Source organism: Arvicanthis niloticus, chromosome 8 (assembly GCF_011762505.2).
Source record: "Arvicanthis niloticus isolate mArvNil1 chromosome 8, mArvNil1.pat.X, whole genome shotgun sequence".
NCBI classification, from domain to species: Eukaryota; Metazoa; Chordata; class Mammalia; order Rodentia; family Muridae; genus Arvicanthis; species Arvicanthis niloticus.
Genome location: NC_047665.1, coordinates 16,899,343 through 16,919,710, shown reverse-complemented (window position 1 = coordinate 16,919,710; position 20,368 = coordinate 16,899,343). Strand labels below are relative to the sequence as shown.

The 20,368-nt window shown below is 42.9% G+C and overlaps 1 protein-coding gene across 2 annotated transcripts in view; it reads left to right on the top strand.

The window, feature by feature from the left end:
* Cap2 (cyclase associated actin cytoskeleton regulatory protein 2) overlaps nt 1-20,368 on the top strand; it is a 142,150-nt gene that overhangs the window by 7,022 nt on the left and 114,760 nt on the right. For both annotated transcript variants that reach the window (XM_034510850.2, XM_034510851.2), the window contains exons 2-3: nt 14,234-14,355; nt 19,304-19,404. In XM_034510850.2, the coding sequence (XP_034366741.1) occupies nt 14,235-14,355; nt 19,304-19,404 (222 nt within the window). In that variant the 5' untranslated portion in view covers nt 14,234. The remainder of the gene's footprint in view (nt 1-14,233; nt 14,356-19,303; nt 19,405-20,368) is intronic.

The window sequence follows — 20,368 nt, the reverse complement described above, 5'->3', positions numbered from 1 at the left end:
TCAGGAGATTTGTCTCCTAGATGATGCCACCATACCCAGTCAGACTGACACACTCAGTAGTCACCATTGCAAGGGGCCAATTCGATTTTCCACAAACGAGTTAAATAGGCATCTTCTCTGCACCAGCTTCTATTGAAACATCAGTTTGGAAACCATTGTTATTTGTTGTTGAAAATCCATATGTTGAGTTGTGTACTCTACAACTACTTGTGTTTGGAGTTGAACCTTTGGGAATTGATGGATACTTGAGAGCTTCCCAAGTTCCTGCTCTGGACATCCCTTCATGTCCTGCATTCTGTCTTCAGAATGGTCTCTTGAATAGGACTCTGATTCCTCCAGTGTCTTTCTAAAGGGAGAGTGAGTGATGACCTAGTTAAACGACTTTAGTAACTAAAAATGTTCAAATGAGACTTGCTAAATCGAAAGACCCTCAGATAGGATAGAATTAGGGGTGTTTCTTAGTGCATTTTGTGCCACTGTTTTAAAATATCTGAGGCTGAGTAAGTAATGAAGAAAAGAGATTGTTTTGACTCATAGACCTTGTTGCAGGGTACTTGGGACCAGGTGGTTACACCCAACAAAGACTTCATGCTGTGTCAGTGAATAATATAGAAGTGGGCAGGGGTGTGGCTAAGCATGTGAGGGACTAACCTTGTCCCTCAAGACTTCATTCCCCAAGACTTAAACCAATCTCAAAAAATATCCATCTATCATGAGCATGCCCCATACACTCTGGTCACGAGGATTCCCCCACACCCTTTGGTCATGAGTGTGCCCCCTACCTTGTAACATAATCACCTCCTAAAAGCCCTGAATCCTGACAAAGCTCCAGTGAAAAATTCAATTTCAATTTGGGCTTTATAAGTAGAAATCACGTCAACACTGTAGAGGGAAACTTGTCTTTATGATTCTTATTTTAGCAGTCCTCAAACTGTGCACCTGGACCACATGCAGAGAAATCTTCCTTAAGGTCCCAAGCATGGGTGTTTTAAAAGAATAAACATCTGAATTCTCGTCATCGTCCATATGTACTTTTTCCCAAGATGAATCTTCCTGCTGGTGGGCCTGCGATGGAGACAGTCGCACCATCTCATCTTATTTCCCATAATCCTCTTCTCCTCTTATGAGAAGCTTTCTAATTGCTCATCTTAATATCCATGTTAGTAGGAGTTCTATCTCTGACCCGTTTTAGTAACTAGTTCTGTTCAGGGATGTGGAAACCTAGTGGGCAGGAAGAGGAAAAGAGCTGCATTTGTGAATGTTTGCTTAGTTTTATGGATGGGAATATTGAGTGATTCTTATTCCAACATGGGGATCCTCATATCTATGCATCATGTGTGCTCTACGGCTTTCTTCAAAAACAATGTAGCCGGGGTGGCTCACTGGTGAATAAAGGTGTTTACCACCAATCCTGGGGACCTCAGTTCCATGTTTGGAATCCACATGGCGAGGGAGAAGCAACTCACGAAAGCTGTCCTCTGTGTCCCGCAGACATGCTGCAGCTTGCACACCTGATCAACTGATGTAAAAAAAAAAAAAATAAGTAAAACTGATGCAAATCTTAAAGCTAGACAGTTGTACAGTGACGTCAAAAGGTGAACTTAAGAATAAAAAAGCAACTATCACACAAATAATACTGAACACTTATAAGCTCCTTAAATAACCAGAAAGATCTTTTGGGCAGTTTAAAAGATGTGATTCATAATGCAAGAATGGTTTTATTTTTCATAATGTAAAACTCACATCTTCCATAGGCAGGGGAGGCCACAGGAACTTCCCAGGGGAAAAGTGTTGGTGATGCACTTGTTTTTACGAATCTGTAACCAATAAGTACATTGTTGCAATTGTTCCTACTATCTTTTGTTTAGCAAGTTAACTTCTGCATCTACAAAGATATAAAATAACCTAAAATAAAAAAAAAATAAGGGGCAGCTGAAATAACCTAGAAGGAAGAATAGTTACAGTATTTACTAGACTTATATGTCCCTATTTATCCTGACACTGATGATTCAAATATTTTTAATATTTTACCACCCTGACATGCTTCTCATGTCTCCTGGGAGAGGTTTTGAGTGACATTCGGTAACAACATTTCTCATCTGTTCCCAACTCTTTATTTAAGTATTACATTGATGGAAAAACAAACAAACAAAATTGCTGCTTTGACTTCCTCACTTTAATAATAGGTCCACTCATACATAGTCATAAAATAGATAATCAAACTTATCAAAAGAGGTGGATTTCCCAAAAATACTTTTGAATTATATTTAGTAATCACGTGCCAAAATCTGTAGTGTTTGTGGGTTGTTTTTGAGAAGTTGGATTGTAGGAATTATAATAACAACAATGATGTCACATACTAGGGGCAATGATGTCATATAATAGCAACAATGGTGTCACTAGGGACAATGATGTCATATAATAGCAACAGTAATATCACATACTAGGGACAAAGATGTCATGTAATAGCAACAATGATGTCAGAAGAAATTTTTAAAAACATTTTGATCATTTAATAAACATTTAAGCTTACGTAGCTTTTTAAAATTATTTCATTTTATGCATGTGGGTATTTTGCCTACATGGATCTGTGCTCTGTCTGCTTACAGTGTGCTTACAGTGTCCAAAAAGGCCAAGAGAGAGCATCAGATCCTCTGGGATTGGAGTTCAAATGTTTGTGAGCTGCTACGTGGGTGCTGGGACTCAAACCTGGGTCCTCTAGAAGAGCATCCAATGCCTGAACCCCTGAGCCATCTCTCCTTCCTTCATGCCATTATTTTTGATACAGCAAACTATGGTCAGGTACCCAGTAGGAGACATTAAAACAGAGCATATAGAAAATTAAAACAATCCCTTGTAGGACAAACAGAACCGAAACATAAGTTTAGTGAGAAAATGAAGTTTTACAGAGTTACAAATGGAGGTTTGTGACTGCTTGGAGGCGGGCTTGTTTACGTGTTGTTCATTAATAATGTGTTTTCAGCAGGCGTGTTACTATGAGGACATCTTTCACTGTGACTGAACCATGTACTGATTAACCCCTTTTGCTGCTGATTTAAGGGAGATATTTAACAACTAACAGTCTTGGTGTTTCTTACACCTCTCAAAGAGCAATCATCATAGTTCGTCACACATTCTTCCCTCCTTCCTTTTCTCCCTTGGCAATTATTTATTCACTTGTTTATCTTTATTTTTCTTCTCTCTGGAGGGACTCAGTTTGTGTGTGTGTGTGTGTGTGTGTGTGTGTGTGTGTGTGTGTGTGCGTGTGTGTGTGCATTCAGAACTATAAATTTGTCTTCCATTCTAAGTTTGTAAAATATTTAGTGAATTTTTTCTTTCCCCATTTTTCTTTTTTCTTTTTTTTTTTTCTTTTTCTTTTTTTTTTTTTTTTTTTTTTTTTTTTTTTTTTTCTGTCTTGAGATTCTGCAGTCCAGGCTGGTTTGGAACTCACTATGTAATCTAAGGTAGCCTCAAAATAAATAGTTATCCTCCTGCCTCAGCTTGCCTCCCAACTCTATAATTACATATGTGAGCCACCAGGACTGGGTGCTCTTGTTTCAAAAATTAGGCTTTCTACCTCAGCCTCTTTCTCCTCTCACAGGACTTCAGTCACACTCATATTAGACCCTTAGTGTCCTCCTACAGATCTCTCAAACTCCTTTCTTTTTCTTCAATGTCTTGTTCCTTCTGTTCTTCATATTAAACAGGATCTGTATCAAGTTCAAGGTACCGTCCTTGGCCATCTCCATCCTGCCGTCAAGCTTACCCAATGGACTTTTGTCTTTTGTTATTGTAGGGTTTGTTTTATTTTAGGTCTAGAATTTTCTTATAGTTCCTCTTACTCTATGAAGAACTCCTGGCTTCCAGCTATTTCAGGGACATTAGTTTCGAAGCACAGTTAATCATCCACCAGATTTCCATAGGTAGGTGGGTTGCCGATAAAGGGACTGTGTCTAAAGGATTCTCTGATCCCTGTGATGCTTCCCCACCCCCACCCCGCTGTATCACATGACAGAACTTAGCATCTTATAGCCAGAGGTCCCAGTTCAAAGAATGGCTTACTCTATAAACCAACAGGCATTGATTTGGGTGACTGAACCTGTCCCAAGGAGGAAATGTGAACTGGCGAGATAATCACTGTATGTACTCTGTGCTCTGCTCAGCATTGGTGGAGAAAACAGGAAGTCCATACCCTAAGGGGGGTGAAGGGCCCTGGAAGACTTGGTTGGGGGATGAGACCAGTGGTGCCAGGATTCTTGGAGCACAGCAGCACCACCACAAGAAGGATGGAGAATAGGATAACTCGCGTCCAAAAAGGGCTGAGCTATCTCCGTGTTGCTGGGGGTCTCTCTAGACCTCAAGGGGTACTGTAGGAGATAGATGTAGCATTGGAAAGTCTCACTGGAAAGTCTACCTTCTCGCTCATCAGTGGGATAGTAGCCGAGGCAGCAGATGAACTCCTAGGTTACCCAGGATCTCGGGATATTTTCTATAGTTTTATAAAAATTTTAGCATGCCCTTTCCCTCACTGACATAACTCTCTAATCTTTGTTTTGATTATATCACCGAATCTTCTTTGAAGTAAGAAGAAGAATGGCGGCTTTGTGCGTCAGCTTTACGTCATAGTCTTAAAATGCCCTTGGCACGCAGTTTATAAAGAAGAAAGGCTTGTTTGGCTCACAGTTTGAGGACTTTGAGTCCATGAGCATTTGCCCTTCCTGCTTCAGGGATGTGACAGAATGATGCTCAGTGCAGGAGTGAGTGGTAGATACCAAAAGGAAAAGAGACAGGAAGGGCTGCGCCAGGAGCACAGGCAGCATATTGCCACTGTTTAGCTTGGGTCGTCCACTCAGGCGGTCAGAGACATTGGCCCTGCCACCCACAAGATGCCAGTGTGGGAAATGGCTTTGCCAATCTTCCACACTGTCTCCACAAGGCTGGGCTTAGCCCAGACCATCCCACCATCCACGTGGGCTTGGCACAAATGAGACTCTAATGCTTAGATTACCCAAAGGCTTTCTATGTTTGGTAATGCTCAGTAACAAGATGCCCACACAATCAGAGGTGTAACCCAACCTAGATATAGCAACTACCTTTGATTGCTAGAGACACACGCACATCAGCTTCCATGTTCCCCTCTCTCTGGTCTCTCTCCCCTAGCTCCTCCTCTTCCTTCTCTTTCTCTACTTACTCCTCATCTTCCTCTCCTTACTCCTCCCACCTTAGCTCCTCCCAACTTTCAGGAAAAATATCCCACTACAGTCTTCAGCTTCCTACTACTTTGTGTCTATTTCCTGTTTACTCTTAGGTTCAGGAGCACAGAAACCTATGGATTTGACCATGTTTCAGGGAACCACCAAGGGGGGCTGGGGAGAGGATGCAGCCTCTAAGGTGCTTGCTGTGCAAGTGTAAGCCCCAACTTTAATTCTCAGAACCCAGGAAGAAAAGCTGGGCTGGGTGGCACATGTTTGTAATCTACCCCAGTGCTGGCGAGGTGGAGGCAGACGGAACCCATGAGCTCTAGGCCAAGTTAGAGAGCCTGTCTCAGAAATGTGATGTGGGGGCTGTGGGGACGGCTTAGTGAGCCAGAGTGCTTGCCGTGCAAGCTTTGAGGACTTTCTTCAAATCCCACTCAAAAGATGAGCGTGGCCAAGAACACCTGTAACCTCAGCACTGGGGAGGGCGGAAACAAGGCATTACTGCATTGTTGGCTCCCAGTCTAGTCCCAGGTTGAGAAAACTTGTCTCAAGGGAGTAAGAGAGATAGAGCAAGCCACCCAGCCACTTCCTCTGTCTTCCTAAATGACATGGGCTCACAACCACATACCCGCAACACACTCAAAAGTCAAGCGTACATTTCCTGAAGGGTGGCACCTGAGGTTGACCCTTGGCTACTACATTCACAAACACACACACACACACACACACATACACACATACATCCCTGGTCATACACACACACACACACACACACACACACAGAGGATGTGTGAGAGAGAGAATCACTAAAGACTCTCTCACCATGATTGCTTCTCCATCTTTGGCCTAGGAGTAGGAACATTGAACTGGCTTTCAGGAAACCCTAAAGACCTCACTCTCCTCTATGAACATGAAAACACCACCAAAGCAACTTCCTTCTTTAATCATTTTAAAAATTTGCTGTGAAGATTTTACAAAACTCTTTGAACAACATAAACTATATGTATTTTTTTTTTATTGATATCCTAAAGGAAAAAAAAAAAAGATGTTTGCCTTTGGTGAGAGCAAACATATACATTTAATCATGGAAGCCACTGTGGTTCCACCCAGGAAAGACTAATCTTGCACCCACTTTGAAATGGAAATTTCTCCTGTGAAAAATCTGGCTTCCAGCCTGATCTGGGACTGTGCCAGAGAGTAGGCAGCAAGCAAAAAGCAGCGAATGGAAGCCAATTCATTAGTCAATCAAAAATATTTATAGACTTCTCTAGGTCTATGGCACCATGCTGGACTTAGTGGGAGGACGGAGAAAAGCAAGCTCAGCCTCAGCTCAGGCAAAGCATGCTGCCCGGGTCCTTGGGAGGCAGGGTGGACATGTGCTAAGGGAAAAGTCAGCACAAGGGCTGTGTTTGTTGGGCAGGGTATCTTACAGCTGCTAAGGATGCAAACTGGACACATAGACCAGTTCTTCTGGGCTCACACCATTTGCATGTTGCTGTGGGGTAGCAGTGTTCAGAGCAACCATGACAGCTGTCCTTAGCACTGGTGGGAATGAGTGGAGGGAAGGCTCAACAGACCCTTCTCCACTAAGCAGAGACAACTTGGGTGAGCTGTGGGGGAAGATGGAGGGTTCTTTTCCCAAATTATCCTTGCTTGACTTCTTTGTGCTGTGTGTGTGTGTGTGTGTGTGTGTGTGTGTGTGTGTGTGTGTATTCCTATGTGTATGTCTGTATTATGTCTGTGTGTATGTCTGTATTATGTCTGTGCGTATGTCTCTGTGTGTGTTCCTGCATGTGTATTCCTTTGTGTGTGTGTGTGTGTGCTCCTGTGTTTTCTTCTGTGTATCTGTATGTTCCTATGTGTGTGTGTTTCTCTGTGTGTTCCTGTGTGCAGATACACACTTGTACAGGTGCATTTGGATGTCAGGGGACAATCTCTGGTGCCATTCCTCAGATGTCACACACTATTTTTTTTTTTTTTTGAGACAAAGTCTCTCATTGGCCTAGAACTCTATCTAGTCAATAAATCCTGGGAACCAGCCTGGTCCCAACTCTCTAGAACTGAGATTACAAGCGCGTACCACCCAGCACACCTGGATTTTTTTACATAGGTTTTGAGGACTTAATTCACCATGTGTTTGCAAGGCATATACTTTACCTACTGAGCCATATCCTCAGTCCCTGTGAAGGATTACTTAAATGTTAAAGAGTCATTGTGAAAAATATTTATTAGGAAAATGTGTGATGAAAAATCCAGTCACATGGCAAGCCTTTCATTTTATGGTAATCAATACACATCAATAGAGAAAATCTTGTATAGAAATGTCAGAAGAAGGGGCTAGAGAGATGGCTCAGCAGTTTAAATCAATTGCTGCTCTTCCAGAGGTTCTGAGTTCAATTCCCAGCACCCACATGATGGTTTACAGCTATCTGTAACTCCAGTTCCAGGAAGTCTGAAACCCTCTTCTCACTTACACGGGCATTGGATGCACATGATGTACATACATACATACAGACAAAAGGCTCATCTATATAAAATAAAAGAAATAGGTCCGAAACATTTTTTTTTTTTAATATTGGAAGAAGTCTTCAGCCTTACCAATCTGAAGATGCCTGATGTTCTGTGCTCTCAGAGCTAAGCAGGATCAGACCTTGTATAGACCTGTATGGGATAAATATTAGAAGAATAAGTAAAGGGACAGGAAAAAAAATATTTTTTAAAATCTCCTCCATTAGCCACACTTTCTCATTGATCCCTTAACACCACACATATTGTAACTCTTGTAATAAATTGTAACATATATTGTAACTCTTCCGGCTAAGATATGGACTGTCTTACTAACCTTGGCTAGCCTGTTCATCTGTCTATGTTCCAGGGTCTGTGTGTTTGTTTCCAGCACACCTATAAATGGGTACTGACATAGTAACCAATGTTAAGTACATTCCCCCAGAGCTCCTTTTTTTAGTTACTTTCCTCACTGCTGCTATAAAATAGCTGATAGAAAGCACTTACAGGAGGAAGGCCTTATTTTGGCTAGTGGTTTGAGTGAGGACAGATCACCATTGTGAGAGGCATGGCAGTAGGTGTGTGAGGCAGCTTGTTACATGTGGACGGGTCAGGAAGCAGGGGGAGAGGACCTCTGGTACTCAGCATCTTTTTCCCTTTTATTCAGCTCAAGACTCAGCCATATCAGAATGAGCCTTTACTGCTCAGACATGGCAAGAGTTGTATCTTCTAGATGATTCCAAATCCATCGAATTCACCATAAAGATGAACCATCACAATGCCCCAGCTAACAAGAGCCAGAGAACCAATTCCAACCTCAAAATCCCTCTGTGCTTTCCCAGCTGAACGTGAGAACAAACTCTGTGAAATGCCCATAAGTGTGTAGACCTCTCCTTTTACGGGGATTTGAAATGGAAAAAGCACACAGGAATGCATTCTCTTTAGGTGTTTTACACATGGACTGCACCGTAGTAGACACAGAATCTGACCGTATTAGGGACAAAGTATCAGTACTTTGAGAATGGGCTCTTCAAAAGGATTAGGAAGAGAAAACAGCAGTACTGATCTTTTCTCCTAGGAAAATGTTTCTTTGTTCTGGGTCTCTGTTGTTGCAATACAGTCTATGGGACAGCACATACTGGTTACAGGAAATAGTTCTTTATTCTGGGTCTCTTTGTTGTTACAATACAGTCAAAAGGAGAGCACACACTGGTTATAGGAAATATGTCTTTATTCTAGGTCTCTTTATTGTTGGAATAAAGTCAATGGGAGAGCACACAAGGGTTATGGGAAAAATTTGAACCCTAGGTTTTTTGTTTTTGTTTTTGTTTTTTTTAATTTATAAACTCAAGACAAAGATACCATACAGCATAGGAAGATAGGAAGGAATATCATAGAAGAAGGTGACACCAGATGCCAGGTCACAGATGAACAACGTGGCTACAGAGCCATCATCCAGATGAGAGAAGGATCACCCTGGAAGAAACACATGGAGACTGTCCACTGTGCTGGGCTCTGCTGAGTGGAGACTCACACAGCTGGAAGAAGAGCAGAAAGATGGGTCTTTTTTTTAAGCTCCTACAAAACCAAGAGCTAGCCAGAAGTGGTGGCACACACCTATAAACTCAGTTCTCAGGAAACTAAGGAAGAGGACCCAAAGTTTGAGGCTAGCCTGGGCTACATAACAAGACTCTTGTCTCAGAAGACAAAGAACAAAAAGGAAAGGAAAGGATAAAGTGAAAAAAGGAGCGAGAAAACAAAAAAATGAAAAACCAAGACACTGTTAAAAATAGCTTTAAGAAACTAGATGAGCCAGCAGATAATCAGAGTGGCCCTTAGAAGTCAGATGTGACTCGCCATGAATTGTAACAGCACACCATTAAAAAGATGAGACACGGGGAACTGTGTAGGCTTCGAAGGCTGATACACACCTGCAGTCACAATCTTAGGGAAGCAGAGAGACAGGAAGATTGAGAATTGGAAGCCATCTTGGACTATGTTGTGATTGCTAGGCAAGCCTGGGTTATAGAGTGAGAACCTGTCCCAAACAAATAGATAAATAAATTTAACATACAGATGTGCTCTGGTGGAACTCAATGGATAATGCCTTAAAATGGAAGAACACCAGACAAGATTATGATGAAATCATATTACTTGGAGATGAAGAGATAATTCTCTGAAAAATATTGCCAGAGTGATTTGAAAATGATTATCTCTCCAAATGAAAAGATACAAACTGGAAGCTATTGTATTTTTGTAAGAATTGCATACTAAGTTTTACAGAAAGGTGGAAGAAAAATCGTATTTCTGCCATGATGAAATAAGTATGTGAAGATGTGGATTAGTTTAACATGGGCTAAACAGTCTACGGTATATACATCACAAGATACCCTTTGGATTCTGTGAACCTCCTACCTTGATAAAGGCAAAAGTTAAACTTTACAAAAGGAAAATGAGGTGACATGTGAAGTCAACAAAGGCACATATTTATAGGCGACTGAATGAAGGAATCGAGGAGTAGGCATATACTCCAGGACTATTATTCAGCTATTAAATGAGTAAAGACCCATCGCCCGTGCCAAAATGGATGGGATAGGAAGAAATGATAACAAGTGAAATAATCCAGACACCCCAAGACAAAACCCCATGTTCTCAGACCCATGTGGGACCTAAAAATACTGATATCGAAGAAGGAGAGAGCTGAATGTTGGTGACTAGAAAGAAGCTAGAGAGAGTTGGGGAGGGAAAGGGAGTTGTGGTGTAATGGGTACAGACATGTCTGAGGAACAGTAAGTTTCAGTGTTCTGTAACACAGTACAGTAACTATATATTACCACAACCTATTATATAATTCATAAAGAACTAAGAGGGGAGCTTGAAGATACACACATGTACGCTCATGTACACACACACACACACACACACACACACACACAGGATTGCTGTGTAAGTGGATGGAAAGGCTAACTATACTGATTCAATCATAACATAATACTGAGTTCCCATACTGTGTCCTGTAATTGTGCTATGTCATCTAAAAGAGAAAACAGAGATGGGGGGGGAGGGGCGGGGATGGTAAAGAAAAAGCGAAGGGGAAGTTTTAAATAAGAAAAGTAATGACACATTAAGGTGGGTTTCCCATCATAATTAACCTCAAGAGATACTTCAAAAATTCATACACAAGGAATTAAGATCGATGTCAAGTGTGGGCAAAGTGGTGCGTGTTTGTAGTAACTTCAGGAGGTGGAACATTAGCTGATCAAAGCCAGACTTGGCTACAGAGCTAGCTGAAGACCAGCCTGGTCTACGTGAAGATTCCCAGGCCAACCAGGTCTACCTATTGAGGCTCTGTTTTGTTTGTTTGTCCTTGTTTTAAGACATAAATGACCCTCACATACAGTTCCTTAAAACAAATCTTCAAGGGGATGGAAGAACAGCTCAGTGGTTAAGAGCACTGGCTGCTCTTCCCAAGGGCTTGCGTTCGTCTTGGCACTCCCGTGGAAACTCACAGATGTCTGCAACTCCAGTCCTAGGTGGTCCAATGACCTCTTCTAGCCTCTGTGGGCATCAGGCACGCACATGGTACATAGACATACATGCAGGCAAAACATCCATAAATAGTAATTAATTTAATTGTTAAAAATGTAAAAGTGTAAAATGTAAGAATGTGACCACGTTTTCCTCTGGTCTGATGTGCTATAGGCAGTAGAGACTCACCTATAGGATCCCTTCTACAGGAACAGGGTGGCTAGAATTTTGGAAAGACATGTTTGAGCTACACCATCTGACCCAGACTCTTGAGTCTTCGGTTGTAAATCTGGCCTCCTGTTCCACTTCTGATTCTTAGACTATCTGTCACCTAGCTAATTTGCCCCCTCACCCTGTTCCACTGACCTCCTGTCCAAACTCTCCTGTATGTCTCCCTTTCTCAGACTGCATTCCTCACCAGACCCTCAAGTTCCCATCAGCCATGGCAACAACTCAATGCCTCCCTCTCCTGAGCCTCCTTAATTCCCAGCTCCTGTCAAAAGTTGGCAAGATGTGTTTTGAAATGCCAAGGCAAATGGGCTGGAATGTGGAGACTCTCTGGCTATGCTTAGTCTTGAAGGTCTGTACAGCAGCTGAGGTCAAATGTAGAGAGACTGAGAAAGTTTGAGGAGAGTACATGGCTGCCTCAGACTCCATCAGTCACCCTGGGCAAGCTAATGTGGACCCCAGTGTCTCCTTTCTTTTGTTTGCTGTTAAGTGTCTCTTACAGGGTGCTCCTAAATTTTAAACCTAGAGGTATCCTTGTAGTCTCCTCATGCCCTGTTTTGGTCTCATTAGAGGCTGTGACAAGACTTACTGATTTTATATGAAGTGGCATCTGAGTGGCTTTTAGACCACATTCCACAGCAATCTGCCTCGCCCTGAAGTTGATAGGCTGAGTCCTGCTGTCTTTCAACGTGTGTGTGACACTCACTATTAGATAGCTTGAGACTGGAACCAGTTGAGGAGTCTGATTAAGCCTCAGGCTGAGAAGGCAGTCCCAAGTGTGAAATTTAACAGGCTCTCCCAAAACAGCTTGCCCCGGTGGGGGGAGAGCCAGAGGTGGTTTGAGAAGCTGGCTAACAAAGCAGATGCATTTCCCTGCTATCAGAGACTAGGTCCATGGTGATAATGTTTGGCGAGTGACTAACAGGGAACCAAGATAACTCAACAGATGGGCAGCTATTAAAAGATTGGAGGGTCTTTCATCAAATGGCCATCACCCACCTAAGAGATACCCGGTTCCCCTGCAAGAAGATTATGTAAAGGATTCAATTAACTCCCTCCTTCCTTTCCCACCCCCCACCCCCTTCAACTGCAATGGAATCAGAAGCTCTGACGTGAAGAGGAAAAGAATAGCTGAGTAACTTCTAATTTTGCAGCCCCTTGGGATTAGATGCTGGATTCAGCTGTGCAGAGAGTATTGCTCCATATTTTGAGAGAGCTGCCGCCGGCAGCTTCCAGAGCGATGGGTTTCCAAAATAGACCACGAGTTCTGCGTCCATCTCTGACTACTGATACTTGCTTGGATGCTGAAGTACAAAGCCAGGCTCGTGGTTAGATGTGGTTAACCTTGCGTTTGGAAACCGTGGTGACCTGTTATAATCATACTTAAGCTGAAAAAATGCAGAGGCTCACATTCTCCTGGCTTACGGGAGAAATCTGAAATATCCACACATCCCAGGATGACACAGCTCACCCATGCTCCAGGGCAGCTGTGTCTGGGATTCGGAAGCATGCTGCCCCTCCTATGCTCAGAATGATGCCTGCAAAGTTCCTGAGAGTGGAAGAAACCACAGGCTCTGGCTAAAGCAGGCATGTTTTATTCTCTTTGGGGTCACTGACTGATTTCCACCAAAGGCAGTCATTAGTAAGTATCTAGAGATACAGCTCACAGATAGGACTAAGTTAACTGGGTTCCGTTCACAGAGGACTCTGTTGTAAGGTCCAGGATTAGTCATGTGACCTACATACTTGGTTAATTAAATATGTTTTAATGTTTAATGTTTAATGTTTCCACCAGAAAATGGTGGAAGTGTGCTCCCTTCTTCATCCCCAATGCCTCAATCAGCTTCCTTCTCTTCTCGAGTCTGAGTAACAGATAACTAAAGATCCAGCCTCCGACCTCCAGCCCAGCCAACACTAACATGCCCGCCTAAAAGTAATCAGCAGCCTCCACAAGGAAAATAACCACCTTTAATATTTTAAATTAAAACCTCCGCAATTCAGAATCATTATAACTGAAGATAATTTCACAACAGAAACATGGAAACAGACTGATAATAATTAATACCCAGAGGTGATGGTATCTCCCTGCCTGATGAACAATACTCAATTCTAGAAACTCACAATTCCATACAATTAGGTGAGCAAGGATTATTGGTGGGTTTAGAGTTGCCCTGGGTAATCACGATTTAACACAGTGACTGGAACTAGTTAAAATTAAGTGGTAGTTCCCACCACTCAGCCTCGTAAGCATTTGTGATATTAATTTGGGGTTATATGTCTGTGGCTTTTAGGTAAGTGCTATACAAACTGGCATCAGGCAGCAACGCTGGAATAACAGGAATTATTCCCAAAAGCTGGAAAAAGTGGGAAGCTATGTAATGCTTGCATCTAAGGTTTTATACTCTGTTTTTTAAAAAGTCATTCCAGGCACGGTATGATGAAGGCACACGCCTTTAATCCTAGCACTGAGGAAGCAGAGGCAGGTGGATCTCTGTGACTTTGAGGTCTGCCTGCTCTACATAGTGAGTTCTAGAACAGCCAGGTCTACATAGAGAGATCTTCACTCAGCAAACAAACAAACGAAAGAAAACAAAAACAAAAACCAAACATTGAACTGAGAATCTTCTGTTTCAGGCATCTTCATGGCAGGATGTGATGGAATCTGTTCTTCTGTGATATTTACCTTCTCTCCGACCATTCAGTGGGATGATGTCAGTTTGCTGCCCCTCGGGGATGCTCACATAATCTCTGTGTCTGTGTCTGTGTCTTTCTAGAATGGCAGACATGCTGGCATTGATGGAGAGACTGGAAAGCGCGGTCAGCCGGCTGGAGCAGCTGTCTGCAGGGTTACACGAATCTCCTGAAGGCTGTGGGGAAGTTAATGGTGTCAGTGAAGGTAGGGCTACCTCCTGATGTCATTTCTGGTCTTTGTGTGGTTCACTTAGCCCCGATTTCAACACTTTTTTTTTTTTTTCAAAATCTGACTCCCACTTTCTTCAAACCCCTTCTCCTTCCTTTGGGTGTGACCACAACCTTAACCAGAGGCAAGCAGTCCTTGGGAAAGGAAATGAAGGGATAAATTTGCTTTCTCCCACAAACACATGCAGGTTTTATGAGCCAGCTTCAGAAGAAAACTTTAGAAGCTGCGGGCTGTAGTCCACAAAAATGATCAACACCTGCGTCTCTGAAGAAGGTAGCCCACAACCAAAGAGGTGTTGTTTTGTTTTAATGTGTAACTGTATCATTGAAGGAGTTCTCAAAGATAGGATGGGTGTGCTGTATTGGAAGGCATGAAAAGGGATTAGGCACTGTAGGTTTTCACTATAAGGACAAATCACTGCGTTTGGTCACTGCAACTTGACTGAAGCTTGTCCCGGGTTAAGCCAATGATGGAACAAGACCATGACCAGAGCATGTAATCTGACCTCTGAGCATTCCGATCTAATAGACCTCTCAGGTGGGTACAAGTGGTGAGGATTGAATCCAGAGTGCAAAAAAAAAAAAAAAAAAAAAAAAAAGAGCTTTTGGGTTGGAGAGATGACTTGGTGGGGAAAGGTACTTGCCACACAAACCTGGCAACCTGAATTTGATCCCCAGAACCCACATAAAGGTGGAAAGAGAGAACTGACACCACAGAGTCCCCCTCAGATGGTCATATGTATACTGTTGCATAGGTATCCCACACACATTACACTCACATGCATGCAGACATTTTTAAAAAGTTAAGAATTTTCTTTAAGCCAGGAGTGCTGGTGCACACCTTAATCCCAACACTAAGAAGGTAGGCACAATGATCAAGAGTTCAAGGCCAGTTTCAACTATAGAACTGTCTTAGTTTGGGTTGTTTGTTTGTTTGTTTGTTTGTTTTTTCTGTAAAGAGACACCGTGACCAAGACAACTCTTATAAAGGAAAGCATTTACTTGTGACTGGCTTACAGTTTCAGAGGTTTAGTCCATTATCAACATGGCATGAAGCCAGGCACATCAAAGTGTCCAGGCAGGCATGGTGCAGAAGGAGGAGCTGAGAGTTCTACTTCTTGATCAGAAGGCAGCCAGGAAGAGACCAGATTCCACACTGGGTGGAACCTGAGCATAGGAGTCCTCGAAGCCCCGCCCCACAATGACACACTTCCTCCAACAAGGCCACACCTCCTCCAATAAGACCACATTTCCTAATAGTGTCACTTCCTGTGGCCATGCATTCAAACACACAAATCTGTGAGGGTCATACCTATTCAAAGGACCACAGTATCTAATTTGAGGTCATCCTGGGTTACATGAGACTCTGCCAAAATTAAAAAAATAAAAGAACAAAAAACAACAAACAACAACTCACACACACACAAAAAAAAACCTTGAACAGAAAAGAAAACACAAATAAAAGCCAACAGTAAATAACAGGTAACCCATATGGCAAACTTTTTAAGCTATTTCAAGCTATCTACAATAGAATTTCCAAAATGGAAATTCCAAATTTCTCAACTATTGCATGAGCTATATACTGCATGGCACATAATTGCCTTAAAAATCTATTCATTGCTCATCTAAAATTAAAATTTAACATGATGATCTGTATTGAATATGCAGTTCTATTCCTGACCTGTGTGTGCACACACGGCTCCTCTGACCTGTTTTAAATGCTGCCAGGCTTTGGGGAGCTGGGGAAAGCCTCGGGCAAGAGGACACCTCAACACCTCTTTGCCCAGGAAAGGTATGCATTGCTGCTTCTAGAACGTTGGGTGTTTGGGGACCTGTGTGTCCTATTACACACCACAGAACAGAAAATACTGTGTGAACTCGAAATGTACTGTCTCTGCCTTCCCTCTGAACATGCTAAAAACAAAAGTGCCCTAAATGGACTGGAAGGAGGGATGGCTTAAAGGGAGCCTGGGATGAGCCAGAGTCTCTTCTACAGACAATCTAAGATGCACTCGTGGTTCCTTCTTAGGCCCTTCCTTCCATTGGTGTCTGGACCTTAGAAACCCCATTTCTACGGCAAAGTCTTTCCACTCCAGCAACTTTGTCTCATTATGTGCTGGACATAATGTGGCTGCAGACATTTCCTTAAGGTCCCTGCCCACCAATAAGAAGCCTGTCAATGCACAAAATAAAGTTCAATTCCAGGATATGATGGGTATCTAAACCAAGAGGAATAGCCAATAATTTAAACCTCACACATTCAAAAAGGTAGCAGACAAAACAAAGTGTTTCTTTTACTTAAGAGAGAAAGACAGAGAGAGAGAGAGAGAGAGAGAGAGAGAGAGAGAGAGAGAGTTAGAAAGATGGTTCAGTGGGTAAAGAACTTGCCATGCAAGCAAAGAAGTGAGGTTTGGTTCCCCAGAACCCATTTAGAAGACAGGCCTGTAACCCCAGCACTGTACACAGAGGCAGGGGATCTCTGAGCTTTGGGTTCAGGGAGAGATCCTGCCTCAGTGCCTAAGGTGGGCAGTGACCAAGGATGGCACCACACATCAGCCTCATACCTCTAAATGCTAAAGCACATGCATGTGCACCCACATCTGAGCAAACCTGTACACATATATGCACACACGCAACATGTACATATACACACAAGAAGAGAAAGAAAAGTCTGGTGGGGGGAAGGCTGAATACAATTAGAGGGCACAAAATTAAATTATTTGATATTTAAACAAATTTTTTTTTTAATTGTTTCCAATCACTCACTAAAGCAAAGGTCCCCTGGGAAAATTAGCTGGCAGTTTCTTTGACTTGAAGTGGGGTTATTAGCAAGTGGGATAATTAGGGAGACACCTAAATGGTTCCCATTCTTAAAATGTTTTATTTAATCTGAAGAGATGTCACCTATAATCCTGGCACCTGGGAGACTGCAACAGGACGTGTATGTGAAATACTTAGTAATTAATCAATTGAGTTTCGCCCCTAAATGTAGACACTATTGCTGTATATAGTAATAGTACTATATACCATATATAGTATACAGTAATCTATACTACATTACTTTTTTGTGTTGGATATTAAATAAAGCTATGTCTTCTAGAATTTAAAGAAACATTTGAGAAAGAACTCAGGCCATTGCAAATACATATCATCCAGAGATCAAGAACCTCTCTATAAGTTTTGAGTTTGTTTTTTGTTTTGCTCTGTCTTTCTGTCTTGTTTTCCTGACAATCAGGCAAGTTTAGCTCCACAGTGGAAAAAGTATTGCATCCCTGCCCCATGATGATCATGGTCCTGGGTGCAGAAGACCTCAGATGTTATACACAGTCCAGCTCATCGGGCACCTTTGCTCTGCCTACATTACCACTCAAAGCCAAGGATGCTTTGATTAAGAGACACTCAAAGGATACAGTCTAGGGGAAGAACAGATCATTAAAGGCTGCCCGGAGGAGGTGTAAACAGAGTCTGGGATAAAAGGGAACTGGAAACGTATTCTCTTTCATCATTTTTGCCTTTCGATAGGCAGCAGCTCCCATCACGTTTCTGAAATCCTTTTTTCCACTTTAAATGCTCAACAGAAACATCTCACACCTCCCTCAATCAACAAACAAGCCTGTCTGTTTCCAGATGGACATACGTCAATCACTGCCCCCAACACATTCCAACCCCTCCTTGGGGCTGTGGAAATGGATAATTGGAATAAAAAAGAAAAGGAAGCCTTTTCTCTTAGTTTTGTGAGCAGGGATGAGGCATTTGAAGAAAGAAAGGGGCTTTGGTTTGAGTTATTAAAAACTGCAAAGATAAATTTCTTAACATTAAGGAAGGAGAGCCAAGGTTTTAGGTTTGGGGTATTTTGTTTGCTGTTTGTTTGTTTGTTTGTTTTTAGTTAGTTAGATAGTTAAAATGCCAGTTAGGGAACAGGGCATGCTAGTTGGACCGCTGTCCGCTCAGCTTGCACTGCACATTGGCTGCTGGTCGAGCTCTGCACAGATCTGTCCAGAACGATGCTCATTCTCTCCATCCTCTCCATTGGAAATAAAGGAGGAAGAAAAGGTTTGCCCCTCTTGCTCAGAGTTCACTGTCCTCTGAATTCCTGGGGACTCTGGACAACTCTGTAGGTTGGTGTCGTACCTGGAAGAGCTATGGAGGAAAAGGCGGTGATATTGAGGAGCCTGGGTCAGTTTCTTTGCTGTGTGTGCACTTCTGTTCCCTCATCTGTAGTACTGCCTGAGGTGCCTGCTTCCCTGCTAGGCTTGCAGTTGTGTTCTTACTTTTCTCATCAATGTAACAAAATGCCTGATAAAAAACCAACTTAAGGGAGGGGAAGGGCTTAGGGGGTGGGCGGAGGGTGGCTCATAGTTTGAGGCACCTGGGCCATTAAGCCAGGAATTCTTACTGATGGGTGCAGGAGGCAATGGGTCACCAGCAGCCACAGTCAGGAAGCAGAGATAGATGCTGGCACTCACCTTGCTGTCTCCCCATTCAGCCCAGGACCCCTGTTTGTAGGCTGCTGCCCCCCCCCCACATTCCTCCAAGGTTAAACCTCTCTGGAACTCCCTTACTAAAACCCTGACCTTCCTCCCCTAATATAGAGACATCTATCTTTGCAGTTTATTAAAACTCAAACCAAAGCCCCATGTGAACTATATACATAAAGGTGTGTCCATTCGGTCGTTCTAAATCCAGCTGCGCTGATAAGCAAGAGAACCGTCAGGGTAGAGATGGGAATAAATGGTGCTGATGAAAGTCTTCACCGACAAGAAAGGAGATTGGGCAAAGGAGATTTCCCGGAGCTGTAGTGAATATTCACAGAGGAATGAATGACTGAATAAGTGATGATATTCAGCCTCCACGTGACCCATGGCAAGCCAGCCCCAGCTTCCACAAAACCACTGGGGAGTAACCAAGCCATTCTCTTTCCACAGGCATGGCACCGTCCGTGGAAGCCTTTGACAAACTGATAAACAGTATGGTGGCAGAGTTCTTAAAGAAGAGCCGAGTCCTTGCTGGTGACGTAGAGACTCACGTGAGTACTTCTTGGCCCTCGGGAAACCCCAATGGCATCTCATGATGTCCACTCTGCTTATTTTTCCCTTCATTTATACATTTATTTATCTGCCCTACAAGCGTCTACTGATTCAAGCTTCAAAAGGAAAGGTACCAGGAATTCAGAGACGAGTGAGACAAGAGAGTCCTGACCAGCCCCTGCCTCAAACCGTTACCTTTATCTTTGCCTTTGGGTAATAAAAGACATACATAACTATATAGCCAACTGAGGAGTTATAGGTATTGCCAAAAAATAAGGGAAAAGACAATGATATGGAGAGTTCTAGAATCAGGGCTGTTGGTATAGGAGCCTTATCTCAGGAGGTAACTTTTGAGCAGAGATCTTCATAATGGGCCAGCCTGGTGCTGTTTGTATTCTAATGCTAACACTGGTTCCTCAAGACGGGGTTGCCCCAGAGATGAGAGAGTCCGCCCCTAGATGCTATGTGAACCTTGCCCCAAGTTATTCCTGATTGGTGAATAAAGATGCCAACAGCCAATAGCTGGACAGAAGAGACATGAGCGGGGTTTAGGGTTCCGGGTTTGGGGGTTGAGGAGAACCATATGGGAGAGAAGAAAGGAGTGGAGGAAAAGCCTCCATAGGTTAGTTGAGTCTTGAAAACGTGACCCTGAGGGCTGGCCAATTGGAGTTAAGAGCAGCCCAGATGAAACATAGAAAGTGATAACTCGGGGTTATCGATAGGAAAGTAGATTCTAATAGCATAGCTCTTGTGCTGCTTAAGGTTTATTGTAAATAATGAAGTTGTGTGTCCGGGAACTCAATGATCAAGGCAGGGTAGAAACTCAGGATTGAGATTTAAATCTACCACAATGTATTTTAGGAGAGAGAGGGAGCGATAGAGGTGGTTATGGAGCAGAGCGGTCCAGACAGAGCACAGGGTTAGAGCAAAGGCCCAGAGGATGCTGGGATAAGCTGTTCTCAG